The 19,998-nt window shown below is 41.4% G+C and overlaps 2 protein-coding genes across 2 annotated transcripts; both read right to left on the bottom strand.

Annotated features, from left to right (window-relative positions):
* Nucleotides 1-1,262: 1,262 nt before the first annotated feature.
* fbxl22 (F-box and leucine-rich repeat protein 22) lies at nt 1,263-7,261 on the bottom strand. Its single transcript, XM_085779081.1, has 2 exons — nt 6,712-7,261; nt 1,263-2,889 (listed from the first exon to the last, which is right to left on the bottom strand). Exons 1-2 carry the CDS (start codon nt 7,176-7,178, stop codon nt 2,538-2,540), a joined length of 819 nt encoding a protein of 272 aa, XP_085635207.1. The 5' UTR covers nt 7,179-7,261; the 3' UTR covers nt 1,263-2,537.
* Nucleotides 7,262-9,952: 2,691 nt separating this feature from the next.
* usp3 (ubiquitin specific peptidase 3) lies at nt 9,953-19,290 on the bottom strand. Its single transcript, XM_085779087.1, has 15 exons — nt 18,586-19,290; nt 18,191-18,251; nt 17,162-17,299; nt 16,600-16,683; nt 16,387-16,468; nt 16,003-16,082; nt 15,070-15,183; nt 14,560-14,673; nt 14,247-14,396; nt 13,788-13,894; nt 13,476-13,556; nt 13,244-13,362; nt 13,019-13,132; nt 11,416-11,483; nt 9,953-10,752 (listed from the first exon to the last, which is right to left on the bottom strand). Exons 1-15 carry the CDS (start codon nt 18,674-18,676, stop codon nt 10,263-10,265), a joined length of 1,893 nt encoding a protein of 630 aa, XP_085635213.1. The 5' UTR covers nt 18,677-19,290; the 3' UTR covers nt 9,953-10,262.
* Between the last annotated feature and the right edge of the window lie 708 nt (nt 19,291-19,998).

Genomic DNA, 19,998 nt, shown 5'->3' with positions numbered 1-19,998 from the left:
TTTATGAGCTTGCAGAATACTTTGAATATCAAATCATTCACACAGAAAATGGTTGTTTAACTCGGAGCCACTCTTTTCAAACACAAGCTGGCCTTTTGTTCACCGACACGAATCATTACTTCTCTCTGGATTCCATCACAGTGAAGGCTGTGCCATGATACTTTAGTCACAATGCAGATATAATGAAGGAGTTGCATAAAGGAGGAGGAGTCACACAACACATGAGTACTGTTGTGGTAACAAAAAGTGCTACAGCTGCCTCACACTGAATGGCTCACGCAGCAAAAGTGCTTTTAAGGACACGCATCTGGGCAACAGGTCTGTCAAGACTGACATCTTTTGAAATCACAGGATCGAAAAAGAAAATAAAAAGAAAAGAAAAGAAAAGAAAGACCTGCCCCCAGAAGAAAACATGCGGAGTAGTGACGCCTTGAAAGCGATGCATTGTTACATGTCTCACTCGTCTTCATGTGGTGTAGTCACAGTGCACTAGGCATGCTGGATGGGCCTCAGGAGTTTCCACACCTGGAACTCATAACTCATAATGGTCTATTGCGACAACCACTGCCATTAACACATGTCTCTCTGATACTAAATAATACAGCATTTGCTGTTTGGCCTCCAAACTGTGAGCCTCTGTCTCAGTGCAATAACAGACTTATATTTATCTAGTTGGTTTGGGGCTTTCTTTGTAGGAAAACTACACATTATTTTACATTAAATCTCCACCCACTGTGTATTGCACTATATATTTCACTAAGTCCCGTATATGAAGTGTAATAGGGATCCCACGTACCTGTACCGAGCTGTTACAGTGAGAGAGTGATCGTGTTTCTAATTTGAATGTGTTCCGACTCTTATCGTCTCAGTATGCAAAGATGTGGTTTTTACTGGAAAGATGAAATTGCTGTTCACAGCGCTCATAATGCTCGTCTAATGACTTAAAAGCTGAGTGGCTGCTTTTCAAATTGCTCCTAAAACATTTTGGATAATGAAGCAGAGAGAACTTTTACAATCATTTAGGAGTATTTTATCTTCACAATAATACCCCAACACAGATATATCTCAATACACATAGGTATATTTAGATAAGGTTTTGTCTCAGTAGCATATTCCACAAGGGATCATGATCATTTATATAAGTGATTGTTTTTGAATTATAGCAAAACACAAACACCATCATTGAACGAGAGCAGTTAAAAGAAGAAGAATTTTATAAACCTGAAAACTGTGGCAGATGTAATTTTCATGGCTTCATCATTGTGGGGATTCTGATTTAGTTTCAGAACAACTTTATTGTCCATCACAAATTTGAATTTATAACCAATAAATATGTAAAAAAAACACACACACACACACACACACACACACACACACACACACACACACACACACACACACGAGCGCACACTCACACATTCCTAAATTAAAACAACAGCAACAACAACAACAACAACAACAACAGTATTGTGACCTTTCTTTAACAGCAAAAGTGAACAAAGATTTTGCTACATACAGGATTATATCTTAAGAGCACATGTCCTGGTAGGAAGGAGTGAAAATCTTATTCTTCATTAAGGTGACCTTTTGTGAGAACATATGGTTATAGATGCAGTCAGTAGACGTGGAGCGCCCCAGCAGCCTGCAATAAAACTGTCACATGGCATTTACAGACAGACACACTCCTCTAATCAACCTACTTTCATGTGTCTCACAGTCTTATATAACATGATTCCAATCACAGCTCAGGCACACGGCCACTTTGCCCTAGGAGAACCCTTCCTCCCAGCACCGACATGTCTTACAATAACAGACACAGAGCACGGTGCAACCATGCAACCTCTGTTCTTTTTACCATGTAGGTCTGCATACAGTAACTCTCTCTGGGGAGGTGGTATTTTAATTATGCTATATTATGCTATTTAAGGAATGCTTTTTTCCATTTCTGGGAATTATGCTTATTCACTTTTCTTGCTGAGACTTGATACCACCCTCACATAAAGTTCCTTTTCACTTTAGTATTTGTATGGATTAAAACAAACAATACATTGTGTTAATTACTGAAGTAGTGAATAAAAGGGACTGTTCAATTATTTATTTATTTTTTTTACTTTTGGTTGCCAGTCTTTGAGCAAATCCAAGTGTCTGTGTTCATATTTACTGCACAGTCAAGAGAGTGGTATCAATCTTCTCAGCTATTAAACTCTCAATAAGAAAGTCAATAAGCGCATTTGCCACAATGACAAATAGAATTTTGAAGTTACACCATTACATTGTTTATTCATCATCAATAACTGACAAGGCCACCTGTTATATAAGTGTGTGTGTTTGTGGAATTCCCTCTGGTTAGAATAATGTGGAACAGAGCTTGAAAGACACATAAGGTAAAGGAGATTCATATGCAGCACGTGATGTACAAAAAAGATGTTTAAAAAAGGTACAAAAACACTTCTTTTAAATACAAATAAAAATCATAAAAAACACAGGCAAGTCCGTAAACGATTTTTTTTCCATGTGGTCCATGTGAAGCACTTCCTTCAGGAGAACAGCAGGACTTTCTGCAGCGTCCTCCTGAGCAGCACCTTCTCCACAGGCTTGCTATCAGGGATCATATCAGCGCTCCTCTCTGCACTCAGCTGGATCTCCGGCCGTTTCTCTCTGATAGCCTGCAGGCCTGCCTGAGTGACGTTCCTGCAAAAGTCCACCTTGACTTCCTCCAGACTATTCCCATGAGCCACAACACCTTCCTGCAGGCTGCAGTCGGTGATGCGGACACAGTTCTCCAGGTGGAGGCGGCGTAGCTTCCTGCAGCTCTGCAGCACGGAGACCACATCCTGGTCAGTGATGTGTCCACAGCCAGACAGGGTGAGTTGGAGCAGGTTGGGGCACCTGTGTGCACACACAGTGGTTGTGACGTTATTAACCAATGACAGGTTTGCACACACGTGAAGGAGACCTGTTTTGAGTCACACTTACTCATCACACCTTAGGCTATATTACACGGCAGAATGAGTTTGTTTGGAGAAGGACTAGTTTTGCTGTTTGGCGTGTGGGAGGATGAATGCTCGTCAGATCTCTTGACTAGGATCAGATAACAGAGGTGAACAATATACTGTAGATCAGGGGGTCTGATCTGAGCTATATGTGAATGAGCTATATATCCAACATCACAGAGAGGCAGCAACATGATCTGTTTCAAGACAGACGTTTCAATACCCAGTGCAAGCTATTTTTTCTTTACACTGGGTCCCACTGGGCTCATATGTTTCCGTCCTTTAACAAGCTTTTGTGAATAAATGGAGTATGTTGCTATTGCACAGAACAATTGCAGGATGTTTGATGAATACAGCATGTTAAAAAACAAAACAAAACATTTTCTAATGCTACATTTCATAGGAATGACTTCTAAAAAATGAATGTGAATTGTTTCTGTGAAAATGCATATGTGTAACTGCTTATTTCCACCCAGTATGAGGAGTGCACTGCAGCCTACTGGCAGGCTGGCAGTACAGAGCTGGCAGACAGACACTCAGATGGCTACGGACCGGGGATGTCATTCACGTTCACTGATGCAGATTACATAAAGACTTACATAATCTTACCACTTTACCACATGTGAGCCAAACATATTCCAGTTGCCTGCAAGTGTTTGAGGCTGCTGCCCCAGTAACCTCTGAACATGGGATAGCATAGCCGGTCCACGTGCTCCGTTTCATTATTGCAATGGAGGCGGGGGGGTTACGTGGGGTTTTATCAGCGGATGTGACTGCAAAGTATTGACATTAAAAGAAACAAGGAGGAGGAAGAGCAGTGGCATGACAGGAGCTCAAAGCTGGTGGCATTTAGATTCAGCTGCACTCTGATTGTGCGAGCGTGTGCCTCGGGACTGGAGGCATAAGACGGTAGTGAACATGATAGGTGTAAAAAAACATCATCAACTTTTGTTACATAATCCTGCCCCGACAGCCACTCGGTGGTGGCTTTTGGGGCTGTTGTTGCTGTTGCTTTTTTCACTCAAAATCAGGTAATTGCCTACAGTATATTGTTTTAAACTATCCTCTTCAAATCCACTTGCCTTATTTTTTTCTCTTTTTTTTTCTTCTTTCTTTCACTTGTATCTATACGGTGTGCCACAGAAATGTCTGCATGTGTTTCCCTGTTTCCATTGAGACCTGATGCATTTCCCATTAAAACACACTACACAGAGGGGCAGTCTGGTCTGAGCTGAGCACAAGCAGAGCACCACACCACTAACCTGTAATCATCTCTCTAATGACCTCTTTGGTTTCCTGACGGGTATTCTGTCTGGTCAAATTATCCAGTGAACTCGAAAAGGAACTGAGACGTATATTTAACACTCCCCTCACTTGCTCTGCTAAAAGAAAAATGTTTCTTTCGAACATCCTAAATAAGTTTTGTATGCCTTTTACTGTCTTAATTTGGTGGTGAACATTTCTAAAAGCAGCCGAAACTGTGGTCAGAAGTCATAACTCATAACCTAAACAGTCACTCATATGTGTTTGTGTTCAGCTTCAAAGAGAAAGCATCAGTTTATCCAAATGGTGGAATGAAACTACTCAGAAAGATTTAACCATTAGAGCCAAAGCTTCTTGTGCCACCCACTGTGCAACCTACACTACATGGCACGCTTAACATGTTAATTCATGTTACATAAGTCCAATGCTGTGATGTCAAGATCATCTAAATCAAATTACTGATGATAATTGATTAACTGCACTCGTTTTGTGCGAGAGGAGAGAAGCATTACACTAGAAACTGCACATAAAGAAGTCCGCTGACATGTTATGTTGTACAGTTTTTTCCAAGGAGATAAAAAAAAAGAAAAGAAAAGAAAAAAAGACTGACATGAGCTTGGCGTCAGAGTTTGCGTGGAGTCTTATCCAGGAAGAGGCAGGCAGAAACAGATGCACATGTTCATTCCTCTGACAGCAACAAAGAGCCAATTGTAAGCTCCACCTGCCTGCGTAAATATCCAGTCTGCAGCTGACTAGGAGGGTCTGCAGCCAAATCACTCTTTATCACCCCCACAGCTTCTCTGTGTCCCCTCCCACTCTGTCACGTGCACTTGCTTTCTTCTCCCTCAGACTATTTGGGAGGGTTTATCAGTATGCAGTGAGTGTGCCTTGAGCGCGTTGAGATACAGGGACCCAGACAAAGTAGGTGGTTCTAGTTTTGACTGGTCTCACGGCTCGCATGTCTTGCGTCTCAAATTTCACAATACAGGAAATCCTCACAGGGTCATACTCTGAGCTGCATGAGCCAGCCCTTTTCCCCTCCTCTCCTCTCCTCTCCTCTCCACCCAGCCAGCTGCAGTGGCCATGCGCCCTCACATCAACGGTTATTACTGGCTACCTCGAAGAAATTATCCAGAGACCTCATTACGCCTCTCCGGGCTGACTCCTGCATGCAGCCAGCGCACGGGGGCCAAAAGCCAATAAAGCTACGTTTCAGTGGCCTATCAAATGCAACTGTCACATCATTGAATAAATATAATTTGATATCTGACCACAGTTATGTTAGTTAATAGAATTAGGCTTATGTCCCACAGATGTGTCATTTTTCTGTTTCTATAGCCAGCTCCAGATACACCATCTGTTTCTAATGATTTTCTTCCCTGCTGCCTAACACTTAACATGGCAGTTTCACTAATGCATGTTCCTCCAAATAGAAAATTATTTTGTTCCCTGGGGTGGGTGTGAATGATTCTGAAAAACTGATCATGCCTGAGACACGTCTGAAAAGAGAGAGAATTTCTAAACCAATATTCAAAGTGATCATGTTGGTTTTACTAAACAGTGAAACCGCACGCTCCTGAAAGCATTTTCACATTGCCTTGTAAAAAGCAGATACAGAGACTGATAATGTGATAGGACAGGAACACTGAACCCCCTCCACCCACCCCCCCAAAAAAGTAAATAATAGTGGGGCGCCGTTTAGCTCAGTGGGTAGAACTGGCGCCCCATGTACAGAAACTATGGTCCTCTCTCCTCGGTTCAAATCCCACATCGGGTGGCCCTTTGCTGCGTGTCATTCCCCCTCTCTCTGCCTCCCCATTTCCTGTCTCTCTCAACTAACCTGTCAATTAAAGGCAATAAGCCCCCCAAAAAATATACTCAAAAAAAATTGTATAGTGGGTGTTATGAGTGATGTTAATTAAACTGGTCACGTTTGATACCAGCCTAGTCGGGTCACAGGACAACTAGGGCTTGTATATAACCAATAAGATTCAAGCTGAGAAAGGATGGTTTGCTTATTTTTATATGACCTATTTTTCCATCTTCTCTGCACATTATTTATAGAAACGTTTACATTTTATATATTTATATATTTTATTTGTACATATTTTGGTTCTTTTGTATATGTCGTCTTGTTCTTGTCTGTCTGTGTCTTCACAAAGTCTATATGAGACAAAATGTGCCAAAACAAGTTCCTGTGTGTGTAAAGCTGATAAAGCCAATAAAGCTGATTCTGATGTGAATTCCTTTTTGCTTGGAGTAGTTGCAACCTGCACAGGTTATGACAGGTCACAGACATCAGTTTGTTTAGGAGGTCACAAGCCAGAAAGTCACCAGTGATGTTTTAGCCATCTCCTGGTGGTGTATTTTGTCACTGACCATTAAAAATATCATTTTGTCTAATGTCTTCTGAAATACATGACAAAGCAGAGGGAAACCACACAGAGACACTCACATATGGCAGACATGGGCCAGGAAAGTGCTGACCAGGCTCTCGTGTTTGCTGCAGATGTCCCTCTGGAACGAGCTCTTCATCCAGTCCTCGATGTTGCACACTTGCAGGACCCTGCTGGAATACCAGCAAATAGTCAAGTAACGCAGTGAAGGTCCCAGCACAAAGTTGTCTCTCCTCAGCTGACACGGCGAGCTGAAGCGGAGTAGATTCCAGAGGCCGGGGTCCAGGAAGACCTCACGCAGATGGTGACAGGTAAATGACAAACTCCTCCGGCTGTCCTTGTCCAGGAAGGAGAAGAGGTGAAGGAGACACTCATGGTTGAGCTGGGTGAGGTGCATGGTGAGCTGTCCCGGGACAGAAAGAGGGGCCTCGTCCCTGAGGCGGCGATAGGCCTGCTGGCAGACAGCAACAATGAGCCCACAGCCTGCATTGTGTGGCCTAGATACATGATGCCTTCTCAGGCACATGCTGGAGGCCTGCACATATAAGGCTGTGGAGTGCAGGCTATTTTGGGAAGACAACTGCCGGTGTAGTCAAAGATGGAAGTGTTTGAGCCATACGCTCCCTTTCCATCTGTCATGGCTCGCAACAGACAGCAAGCAGTGGAATGGGCCAGATGTTAACACTGCCCTGGCCTAATTCTCACATACAGTCAGACAGACTGACATGTAAAAGGAGAAACACCTCCAAAATGCACTGCCATACAAAAACACTCCTCTAGTTAAAATATGCAGCTGTTATTGAGACTTCAATCCCCTCCAAAATGTTTTCTGTCATTTCTTCACATTGACGTTTCACCTTCAGTGTGCAGTGATATGTGAGGACAGTTTGACACAGGAATGCTGTTTTTCAGCAAAGTAAGCAGCAAGTAGAGAATAAAAAAAAAACTTTTAAGGAGGCAATTAAATGTCAAGGTCTTAATCTAAGAAGAGTCCTCACACCTGTGTCCTGAGGGGATGTTTCAGTTGGATGCTGTTTCAGTTACGTCACACTTCCTGTAAGGCAAAATAATGTAGCCTACTTCACACCCAACAGGGTGACGCAAAAACTCATATTTCAACCATAAACCAGTGTCTGTTACTGTAAACGTAGCCTGTACGGTGGCAGCTTTACAACCAACACAGCTTTAAATAGTAGGCTAACCCATTTTTATGACGTCAAAAGTTTCCCTTCGTTATATTCAAGATAATTACCGAGGCTAATAATTCAGACCTCACCTAAACCTGGTAGGCTGCTACACCCTTCATGTGAGTGAAAGTCACGAGCACAAACACTGTTACGCAGCACTTTGCCTGAAGGAACACGGCGAACTATGACTCAGACTGAAATTGCTCAATTGGAACACAGAGGACATACTGAGATGGCAAAGGGGAAAAATACCATTATATACCAGTCATCAGTCCACGCTGCATTACTACTGTAGCTACGTTCTGTTCCACTTGTTATCATCAACCTGTGAAAAACACCCGGGACACTGGGAAATGCCCCCGTTGGGAAGCTGGTTTCACTCTGTACTCTGACTGTCTGTATCCACCACGGCACAAAACACAATGCGGTGTGTGAGCTCATTATTAGCAGCTGTGATGTAGCCTCTGAGAGGAAGAGCAAAAGGAGAAAAAGGCCACTTGTGTCATTATTGGGGGACGGAGTATAGCGAGCCCACAGCCACCTGTGAGCAGGCGAGGACGAGCAGCTGTTCATCAACATACAGGAGCGCTTGTTTCTGCCTGAGCGAGAAAGCTGACTGGCTGGCACGTGTCCCGAGGGGAGCTCTTATGAATGTGTGTGTGTGTGTGTGGGTGGGTGGAGATGTTCGCCAGAGGGAGGGGGGTTGAAAAAAACAACAAAAAATGGGCATGGTAAAAAATAAAAAAAAATAAAAAAGTGCTCACTCTCTCCTGTAAGGTCATACTTGAACATATCAAAGCCGGTTTTCCATTACAGGCTATAATAAGGGTGTTGGGCATATAAACACGAAGCAGCTTCTGGTGTGCATGTGCCCAATAACATCCTATTACATCACAGGTAAACAAGTCAATATATAAAGATTATGTTTGAATTTGGGAAATTGTATTCGTTTATTTATCATTTTATATTTTTGATTTTAAACTTAGATAAGTTAAAGGGGTATTTCTAAAAACAACCCGCTTACAACAGTAAAAGCTAAATCATAAGTAAACAATGATTCCTTGGGACTAAGTTTTTCTGGCTTTGAAGGCTTTGGATCATTTTCATTTCTTACTGGAAAATCATTTAGTTGACATACTAGTACTACTATAAAATAATGAAAAATTAAATATAATTTCCCAGAGTACAAGATGAGGTCTTCAAATAACTTTTCTATCCAAAAACCAAACATAACTTTACTGTTATACCAGAAAAGGAAATGCAACAAAACCTCACAAATGTAAACACGTCGTAAACAATAAATCTGTTAACTGTGTAGGATCATTATTATGCAGTCAAATCTGCCTCCACTGTCCTAGAGCTTACTTTTCAGTGCACTGCAAACTAACATCTGGGAACACAAATTAATTGTGTAAAACCTCCAGAAGCAAGAACTGTTGCACAAATAACCTCAATCTTGATCTAAAACTTGATATTTTTCTTCACAGTTCCACATCATTCCCTAATAGATAAAACAATTTTGGTTGCTAAAAACTGACACAGTCAAGACAAACAACCTTATCTACCCGTTTAGTTTTCACTACCACAGATCGTCTGGTTGTGGTAATGGGCTGGCTGACTCACTAAAGGAGTTCGGAGGAAGTTAATGAGTGTAATCAAAAAAAGAAGACCAAGCATTTGAAAAACAAAAAGATTCTCCTTCTGTATTTTGTCATGTTCACTTTGTCAGATACATAATTTAAAAGAGAATTTCATCTGGGCTTGTGTCTCAGCCCATTTCAGATCAACATAAAATGTTAAAAGATTCTCCAGCACCGATACAGACAAACAAAACAATTGTAGAATGATCATTTCTTTCACATTGGTTCTGGTCAAGAGGTTAAAACAACTTTCTACAGCCCTAATGAGCAATCGTCAGTCGATAAATGCATTGCATTCTAAATCCTAATCTCCCCTAATACCTGGAAAAAAATAAACTATGAGATTCTTAAGAGGTGGAAAATATAAAATTAGAAACTTTAAAAACAACAAAGACTCCAAATATGTTACAATGACACACTGTCTTGACACAATGAATCTCATCAGTCTAGGATAAACATTGGACCAACTGAGGTTTTCCCAAGGCTAAAGCTTTACTTCATTACTTTAAACGATCACCTTTGGAATCTATTAGGTACGGAGAAATCTACCTCTCTGACCAATATAACATCAAGGTAATAAGTGTTGAAAGTCATACTAAACAAACAAAAAAAATCAAGCAGCAAATTATACATGATGCCGTCATGCAGGTCATACAAACAAAATAGTTGCACATATATCTAACGTGAAAATTAACTATCGTAATCAAGCACTGTGAGAGATGTGGCCGAGGTGGAGCCCAAATGGAGTGAGGAGCTGGTCTGAGGCCGGTGAAGCCTGAGAAATCACTGTGCAACCATTTCTATAGCTTGGCTAGCTTCCTCCCTTGTGGTCTTGTCTGAGGTATCGCTATCTGCTTCGGCCTCCGCTGACGCCGTGTCGGCTTCATCCAGCGGAGCCACGTGTTTGCCAACACTTTCCAGCGTGGCATTATCTGAGGCTTTCTCGTCCAAGGGAACCGCGTGTGAGGCCGACACATCCGTCAGCACCCTGCCTGTGGCCACTGTGTCTCCTCCGGCCTTGTCCTGAGCAGCCGCTTCTGAAGAGACACTAACGCTGTCCACGGCGGCCGTGTCCGCAGCAGGTTTGTTTGTGGCTGTGCTGTTCGTGGCGGCCATGTCTGAGGCCACCTGGCCGGTCCTCTCCACGTAGAAGAGGATGTAGGCCTTGGCTTTCCTCACTGCATCCTCATTGGTCAGAGTTACTGTGCTGTCATTGAAGTGGTACCAGCCGCCCTTGTGGCTGCCATATGCTGTATAATGCCCCGATCCAACCCTGTGAACACAGACGTATACGTTACGTTCTGCTCCGTGGCTTCTGACAGAGACTAGATTTATTGCTGCTGAAGCGAGAATGATGCGCTCGGCTACGCAACGGTGCAACATCACCACTCGGAGGCCAAGGGTAAAAACAGCAGCACTTAAATTAACAGTTGCTCTTGGCATTTCTAAACACATTTTCAAGGACTCTCAGTCTAATGCCTTTCAGCATTTAGTGGCTTCATGAATTTTTAACCAGCAGCTGTCCACAAGGCTTTTTTAACGCAGTGGAGTGACTGACAGCCAACAGCAGCGGCAGGCAGAACTGATCAGCAGACGATAATGTATAGATTCACAGTTGATTTATTTATTTTTCCCATGTGGGGACACAGCTGTTAGTTGTGCTACCGTGGTCACAAATGCAAATCTAGAATACATCTGATATCAAGATGCTGCAGCTTGAGGCTTTTGTAGGAGCTCATTAAAAAAGCAAATTAGAATTACACAGATGACACTTCAATCCTGCAGCTGTGGATATCAATTATAACTTGTCTCTCTGTGAGTTGAAAGTAAGATACTTCCCAGACAAGCACATTTCATTAATATAACAGTTTCATACATTTTAGGCCCTGAAATAAATCATGAGATTAAACCTGATAAATACTGAGGATCTACTCACCCAGAGCCATGATGCACTACGACAGCAACAAGGTCATACAGGCAAGTCCCTGGTAATGAGTTCTCTGGCTGCAAATGTAAAAGAGCGTGATGAGAAAATCCCTCTCTGAACTTTCAGTTCCGCTCACACCACTGTCGCCCAAAGATGAGAGCAGACAGAGAAGAGGGTACAAATAGAGGTCTCACTTCCACACTGGTTGACACATGAAAATAATGGTAGTCTAAAATCCAATCATCCTGGGTGGTACAGAGGCCTTTGTTTTAATATGTGGAGAAGATGCTTCACTGACTTAAAAATGATACAACTTAAAGAGACAGTTGAATAACGTGAAGGGGTTTTCTTTGTACCCACTGTAAAGACTGTCATTAACAGATTAGCTTTACAATAGCGCCCTCTAGTGCTCTTTGGTATTCACACACTTCAGAGGGTGAATACTGGTATCTGACACAGAATCTTAGTACATTATATTTAATGCTTTGGCACAAATCTAGTAAACATCGAGTCCAGCCCTGCTCACTTCCTGAACACTAAACAGATGCTCTTGCCTCATCCCACATGACAGGCTGGAGATCTGTGATGCTCTTGATAAATAACAATTAGACTATAAGTGGCACTGGAATAACACAGGCCAGCCCATTATTGTTACCAAGTCCTTTAAAATGTAGATTTCTTTGGTCTATTTTAAAACATCCAATTCATTTGCGTGCACACAATGTAATTTTAAGACAATCCCCATCATTTTCCAGATGTGGCCTGTCTCCGGTCGAGCAGAGGCCAAAAGTGACCTCATTGTATCATCTCATTCTGTCATCAGCTGACTGTGGGACGGAAAAATTCAGTTTCACCAAATCACCAGTTTTGCAAATGAGCCATTGCAATTTGTTCACATGAACAGACCTTTTGTAATATTCAAATTTCAAACCGTCTATTCTTCATGCTGTCTGTGGCTGCTCTGTTTGTTCCGTACTTTCACCACAGTCTTTAGTCATCTTCCACGTTTTACCAAAGTCAGCTGTCAGGCATTTTCCTCCTGATTTTTCCACAGTGTCACCAGTGGCTCCTGTTTTAAGTTACCAAACCATACCCCTTCATTACAAAAGGTTTCAAATTGGCATAAACACATTAGTTTCTTGTGGTTTCCGATGGTCCTTGCAAGTACGACTGAGGTAAAGCCAATAAAAATTTCCACAATGACCACTTCAGCAGACTTGTTTTTCCTCTTTAAATTTTCGCAAAGAGAGGATGCAGAGAAAAGTGAGGATTTATGGGAGTGTTTGTTTGTGTTGCATACTGTGGTGTGGGCACTGTCCGTGCTTTTGCAGGCCACAGAACTGCAGCTGATTATCACAGAGAAGTGGGATGAACGAGTAATTGACCTCTGACCCGTTGTGCTACCTACTGTGGCATTTGCGTGGATTTTGACCGTTGACTTTGTCCAACTACGCCGCACCCATTTCATTTTCAGTTGATTATTCCATACTTCCTTTTACAGCACCCTCAGTTGCCACAGAATGTCTACAATTCCTTGAAAATCCCTTGGCTGGACTACAGCCGTGTAAAACCGATATCATGCATATTCTGCACGATCAGCGTCTGAGCTCACCTCAAGTAAGTAGCCCCTCATGTCCAGGCCTTTCAGTGGAAATTCCACGTAGGTATCAACCTTGTTTCTCAAAAAGGCTGTCCAGTGGAACCTTTTTAGATGCAAACACAAAACCTACAATTGAGGTAAAAAAGAAAAAGAAAAAGATCCAGTTACACTAGAGCACTTCATTTCACAGACTAATCAGTCAGTGTAATGCGTGAACTGAGGATTTCCATCTCCTACCTTTGGCAGCTTCTGGACCCAGAACTTCTTAGTGGATTTCTGACGTTTCTTACACTTGTGGCAATAGTACAGCTCAGTTTCATCAAGTTCCTCCAGGTCAGTGAAGCTACGCAGGCAGTCTAAAAACAAAACCGACAAATACAAAATGCTGCCATTGAACTCAGCATTTTGGCAAATATAATGCGATACTGCCAAAAACATAATGTCTTGCCTTTAACACTAGGAAACTTACCACGTAAGGTGCATGTCGGCCCTGGCTCCTGGTCCTTACTTCTCTTTTGTCTGAATTGGCTGGGAATGTCCAAAGACAGATCTAAGATTAAAAAGGAAGGAATAAGATTTTTTTTTTTTGATGTTGCAGAACATCAGGCTATCATGCTTGGTTTTTATACCCCAAAGAGACTTAATTCACTTTGAGCACCACCAATGGTGAGAGGTATGCAATAGAAATGCTTTTGCCAGGTCACGACATTTTTGAAAAGGAGAACAATTCTGTACCTTTCTTCACCTTGGTGTAAATGATTAGTCACTAACAAAAACTTACCGAGGAATGGATCAAATTTCCGAGATTCTGTCCCACATATCAGGCAATTCACTTCATTCTGAAGTATTCCACCAAAAATTGATGTGACAACACTGGCAGTCCCATTTCTATAATGAATCAAAGGCAAACATAAAGCAGTTTTAATCGCTTAATGTGTATAAATCTCCTTGTGTTCCATCAGTATAAGCATAGATTACCACTAATGACCATCCTGCAGATCAATGTTCTAGAAAATTTAGTATCTTAACAGTCAAAAAACAAATCTGCTTCCAATATGAGAATTAGCAGGAAAATTCAACACAGTGCGCTCTGTTGGCCTATTTTTAGCCCTAGGCAATGGAAGACTAACAGAATAGTGCAAAAGGTCTAATTGGTCGATATAAATTCAGCTGAAAAACAGCAAAAACACGAACATAACCGGGCAAAAACACACATAATTGTGAGGTTAGATGGACCTACATGCAGCATTTGCCCTCTCCTGTGGAGAGCCTGACCCCATCCTGAGATGGGACTTGGAGAGACGCCCCGTTCCGGCTGTACTGGAGCTCCCTGTGGAGGTGGTCCAGCAGGTAGCGCATGAACTCATGGGCGTCCTGCTGCTGATAGCCCCTGGACACACAAACACAGCTTGAAATTACACCATTGCAATAAGTCAATATTTTCAATATTTCGTGTTAGACTTCAACACAAAGACAAAAAACTGAACTGGAAAAGAAAGTGTTTGGTATGAAGACCTTAATTCTGGCAAATGCTCTGCACAGTCTTGGCATACCTGAAACTTGGCATGATTTTCCATATGGCATAAAACAAGGAGTCTGGACTGAAGGCGGTCTGGTTCCCTTGCCACAGAGAACAAAGGGTTTTCCTGAACTCCTCCACCAAAGACCTGATCAGCAGAAAGCAAGCCTGTTACCGCAATGCACAACCTGGCGCAACCTGACCCTAAAACATCTAACACTCCACTAAGTGAAGAAAACACATCACTGAAAAAGACTTACCAATGCCTAACATATGAACACATCAAAATCTATAACACTGTATGCAATATTTTTTCAGTTTTCTTGTCATTCATGGCGTAACACCATTTGTGGACTACTTGAATCATCCTCTGCAGAAGCATTATAATTACTGTCATTACGATCTTACTGAGAAATGCTTCTGAGAAGTTTATCTTTCATGATCACTCACAACATAACAAATTTCGTACTTGCTGAAATTCATTTCACAATTAATTGCACTCAGCCCCCCCAAAAATGGCCCCTACTCCAGAAGAGGACCTTACACACTGCTGTCCCCTTGGCTGCGGGTGTGGTACATCCTTCTTCCTGCTGTCTTACCACTGCGTAGAGCTACTGCAGGCAGCTCCTTGAAATAGCAGCTGAACTGCTCGATGTTGCTGTTAAAGAAACAGAACGTTTAGTCATAACATTCATAGCTCCTCAGATTTGCAAAATTTACCAAATGGCAACAGGTAAGAGGACTATCATCAACTAAGTCAACTCTCCTCCTACAGACCAAATCTTTTTTTTTTCTCAATTCAAATTGGTTTCCAAACTTCCAAGCAGCCATTAGTTACTATTCACTCTCTGGTATTTTTAGTTGCAGAGATAAAGTGGCAGATTCAAACCTTTTAGAAATGTGCCCTGTTATGTCATTCTTTTCTCTGATTTCCTGTTTTCTGAGTTTGATCTTCTGACAACACCACAATGCTTTTTGGGTTGGTTACTCAAATTTAAGACAATGTAGCTTCCCACCAGTGCATAAAAATAGCACTGTGAGGCATATTTATATCTCAGCACTTAAAACTGCTTTGCCACAACTACTGTATCCGACTAAGGATTTTAGAAATGTCAGTGTCATTCAACAGTTCTCCTGACATTCATTTACACTTTAATTTTGCGCAACTAGTTCCTTTATTTCCACTTTTAAAATCTATGCCATTACCTTTTCATTTGTACATTGTGCACTGAATTTGTACACAATGAAATCAGTGTAATCCTTTAGGAACCAGGCAAATAAATGTTGGTTGGAAAATCTGGTCTTTAACTGTGTCTTGTTTCCAAGCAGCCCATGTAATCCCCCTGACTGTGCCCCAGACTGTATTAATAAAGGATGACTGGTCGTGGGGCCCTGGGTTTACAGGGGCTGAGCTACTAAACCATGCTGCAAACCCAGTTTACCACCCACAGACCTCATCCCAAGTGCAGAGCCTTACCTGAGGGACTGCAGAATGGCATTCATAAAGCATGTGTTGCCCAAGTTCCGCAGGCCTGTAGCACCTAAAACTACTCCATCCTGACGAGGAAAAGTGAGAGACATTATTATGTAGATTTATTAAACACCACACACACACACACACACACACACACCCACATCACTGAAGATTTATACTAAAATTCAGATTTATTACAAATTCTTACTCTGTATAGAGCTCTGTAGAAACATACTAAATCGGAGCCCTGTCCTTTTGTAAAAGGAAAATATGCACAGAGGCTGAGTGGTAGTACAATACTGTATGTTTTATAAGAACACAGTTGCAGGGTGGCTAGTTTCCTTCTTCTGACAAAAGAAAACAATCAAAATATGTTCAGTCACTTACTTTGTCTTTTAACAATTTGCTGTCTGGAGCAGGGCTATCCTGAAGTTTTCTTTTCCTCTGTCTGTCACCCATCAATACTGAGCTGGAAGAGAGAAGAACATTTTATCTGGACACTAACACTTATTAAAACATCAATGGGTCCCCGTCCAAGGAGAGTTAAAATAAAACAATGACACAAAAAATTAACACTTCATTCTTCATAGTCGTACTTACTTTTCTAAACTCTGAAGATGTTCCCTCACCTTCTGCACCTGTCCAGATTTGGTGTCATTGACGGCAAACTCATCACATCTATAACTGTAAAATTCACAACAGACAAGACACACACATACAAACACCATAAAAATTAAACATGAGATTTGAAACCATCAAAATCTTGCCTAACAAACACAGTGATCAGTTTATCCGCATTGGGTCTCAGTGCATGCATGTTGTAGCATGTTGCACGCATGGCAAGTGTATACATGGTGAGAGTGGTTTTCATAGAATATTGAAGAATATAGTTTATAAAATTTGAGTAAATGTTTTTACTGGGGATAAACGTGATTACCGTATTTGTGGCCTAGGCTGCAACCAAAGAATGTTGGATCATTTGCAAAGTAACTGATCAAGCTTCAATACATTACAGAGGATTGCTTAAAAAAACATTTGGTTCCCATTACCATGGAATAGCAATCCTTTGACTCTTAAACGTTTTAATGACTGCACTTTTGCAGGGCCCCACGGTGAGTCACAGATTGCAGACACAGATAGGTTGGTCATGAAGGACACTCACCAAAATACGCTGTAGTTGCTGCAGTCCATGCAGACGGAGTGATGGGATTTCTCTTTCTCCTGTTTCTCTCCCTTCCTTTGACTGAGGCCAAGGACTTGACTCTCTTCGAAATGCTTCTTTGCATGTCCATTGACATATCTAGACAAAAAGCACATTCATTTATAACACAGCTGTCAATGTGTATAGGCCTAGTTTATGCTCTCCAGAAAAACCACAATGCTTCTAATATACCAGAACGTATCTGTTAATTTCTCGTGTGTATTATCATTACACTTGAGTAAAATACATCAGCATCTAAGGGAAAGCCCTTGTTGATCTTGGGAAGACTCACACTCCCTGATGTTTTGACAGTGTTTCCACAATCTTCAAAGAATCATCTAACCATTTGGATAAAAATAGAATTTGTTTGCTTCATAATGACCCACAAGTTCAAAAACTCAAACCCCTGTCCAAACAACAATAGCAACTGTAAATTACATAACTTATTACTTAATTAGTTGGACATATACCACAACTTTAAAAAGTGCTATCATCTGTTAAATGTAAGTTTTGTACATTATTCAAGATTATAGTATACTTGTGCTGTACAATACAAGGCACAGTATTGTGTATATTTTTTTTCTCTCTTTACAATATCAATTTTCTATGTTCTAAAAAGGGTCCATCTAAAACCATCTAGGTTTCTCAAAGAAAAGTCCATCAAAGAAAAATGAACACTTCGCTCTGCAACATGAATGACATTTTAAAACACAAAAAGCCAAAATGGGCTTGGCAGGAACTCGTGATGCACCTGCAGCTCCGTAAGAATTGAATACTTAAACTATATATTTAAACCTCAGGGTTTGAGCGTTGTGTTTAAACACAGCCACCACTGACTGACTGCGAAACCTTGATGTAGATATTGCAGCCCTTACATGGTCCTATGATTCACTTGCCAGACTACATAAAATGGCCACCAAAAGTAATCTAAGTGTCTCCTTGAATGCAGCTTTAGTTGCCACCAACTCAGCAGACCCCAACTCAACTTACCTTCCACAATGGACCATCTGACATGTGAGGCAGATCCATGGACTTTTATTAGACCTGCAAACTGGAGATGGAAGACGAAACTGTCTTAGTTGTTGAGTTAAACAGTTTAATAAGACAATGATGTTGTAGCCCAATTAGTTCCACAGTGGGTAACTTAACTATCTCATGTTTAACGAGGAATGATATGTTATTAAGTAGCTATAAGTTGCCCTTGTGATAGCTGTTGTGCTGTTATAGTCATAGTAGCTGACACAGATGAGGCAATGTTAATGGCTTGACCAGAGGTTAGGACCCACTTCTTAACCTGGACATCTGTGATCTGCGTTAACATCAATAAAAACGTCGGATTTGGCGTCAATGTGAACAGACAAGGGAGACAAACACAGGTCTCTTACCGGTACAACACCAGGAGGACGGGGTGCCGTGAGGAAACCTGGATGAATCGACAGCGCAGCTCACGTTTGAGTTCAGATGAGGGCACTCCATCAGCTCACAGCGGTGAATAAGTCAGCTAACGTTGTCCAACACCACAACACCACAACACCAGCGACACCGGGCACAGGGCTGCTAACAATAGGCAGCCAATTAACCCAAACTAGCTTGCTAACGTTAGCTGGCCAACTACTTCTGTTCGCGGACGCACGTTTTCCTGTCTTTGCTAACGCTTAACTACAACATTTCCTGCAGTTTTCTTCTTCTTTTTTTTTTTACAGAGAACAAAAGTGCCCAGAAGAGATGTGAAATGCTGTTTTCACCCGGACATATTGCAAAGATTAAACGGTATCGTTATCTTTGGTGTAAAAAAAAAAAAAAGGTACTAAATGACTGCTGGGGTTTGTCACAAACAAATGGAAATAACTTGAGGAAGTGACGTCATGTCTGCCGGCTCGGCCGTGTGCCAAACTGAAAACAAAGACGAAAAATTCAGTGGCAGCGTTGGATTACTTCCTGCTTCGGTTACACTCCTCGTGTCGAGTGGAAACGCTGCAAGTGCCTCATATTTTGGTCGACGCTGTTTTCTGTCACATATATAGCGACTCTGACACTTGGATTCTCTGATATTTAACCAAATTCAGCCATATTGTGAGGTTTGTTTGGTTGGCGGCAGCACGCATGCGTAGTTTTGTCGGTACCGCTTTTCTTTCCTTTTTCTTTTTTTTAAGTGAATCATCTTTAACGTGAAAATAGTAGGCTCAATAAATGAAACATTTAAAAAACTGACAAAGTTTTACTATAGATATTGAGCAAACTCGTATCCATGAGTGTGTAGGAAAGCATGATTTATATTACATGATGTAGCAGCACTTTCAGTTGTGGTAAATAGGCTACATTCACTGTGGTTTCGATGTGGGCCTGAAATGTTCTCTACTTGAACATTTCCATAAATCTGCTTTTTCCCCAGTGCATCTCAGAGTACAAAATTGCATGCTTCCTGCTCAGATTAATAATTTACAAAAGCGTCCATTTCTATCTCAGGTAAAAAAAGAAAAACTTTTGTCTCCATGGGCTATGTAATGATAAGAAAGAAAGAGTATGCCAGTGACATTGCTGTCTCAAGTAAAGCAAGCATGAAGTTCAGTGCAGTTCACTGTCAAAATTCATCACGGCTAATATTGAACAAATGATCCACCAGCAATTAGGATTACCTAAATGGTAAAACTGAGGAGTTAAAATCAGTCCCATATACCCAGTGGTGGGGTTAAGTCTAACCCAGCATTTTTTTTTTTTAATGTAATAACAGTGTGAGTATGCAGTGGACACTGCAAAATAGCTAGACAAAAATAAATATGTGTTGCTTTTTGAATTGG

Source organism: Trachurus japonicus, chromosome 6 (genome assembly GCF_045865225.1).
Source record: "Trachurus japonicus isolate A0001 chromosome 6, Traja_1.0".
In the NCBI taxonomy this organism is placed as follows: domain Eukaryota; kingdom Metazoa; phylum Chordata; class Actinopteri; order Carangiformes; family Carangidae; genus Trachurus; species Trachurus japonicus.
This window is presented reverse-complemented; position numbering and strand designations above follow the sequence as displayed.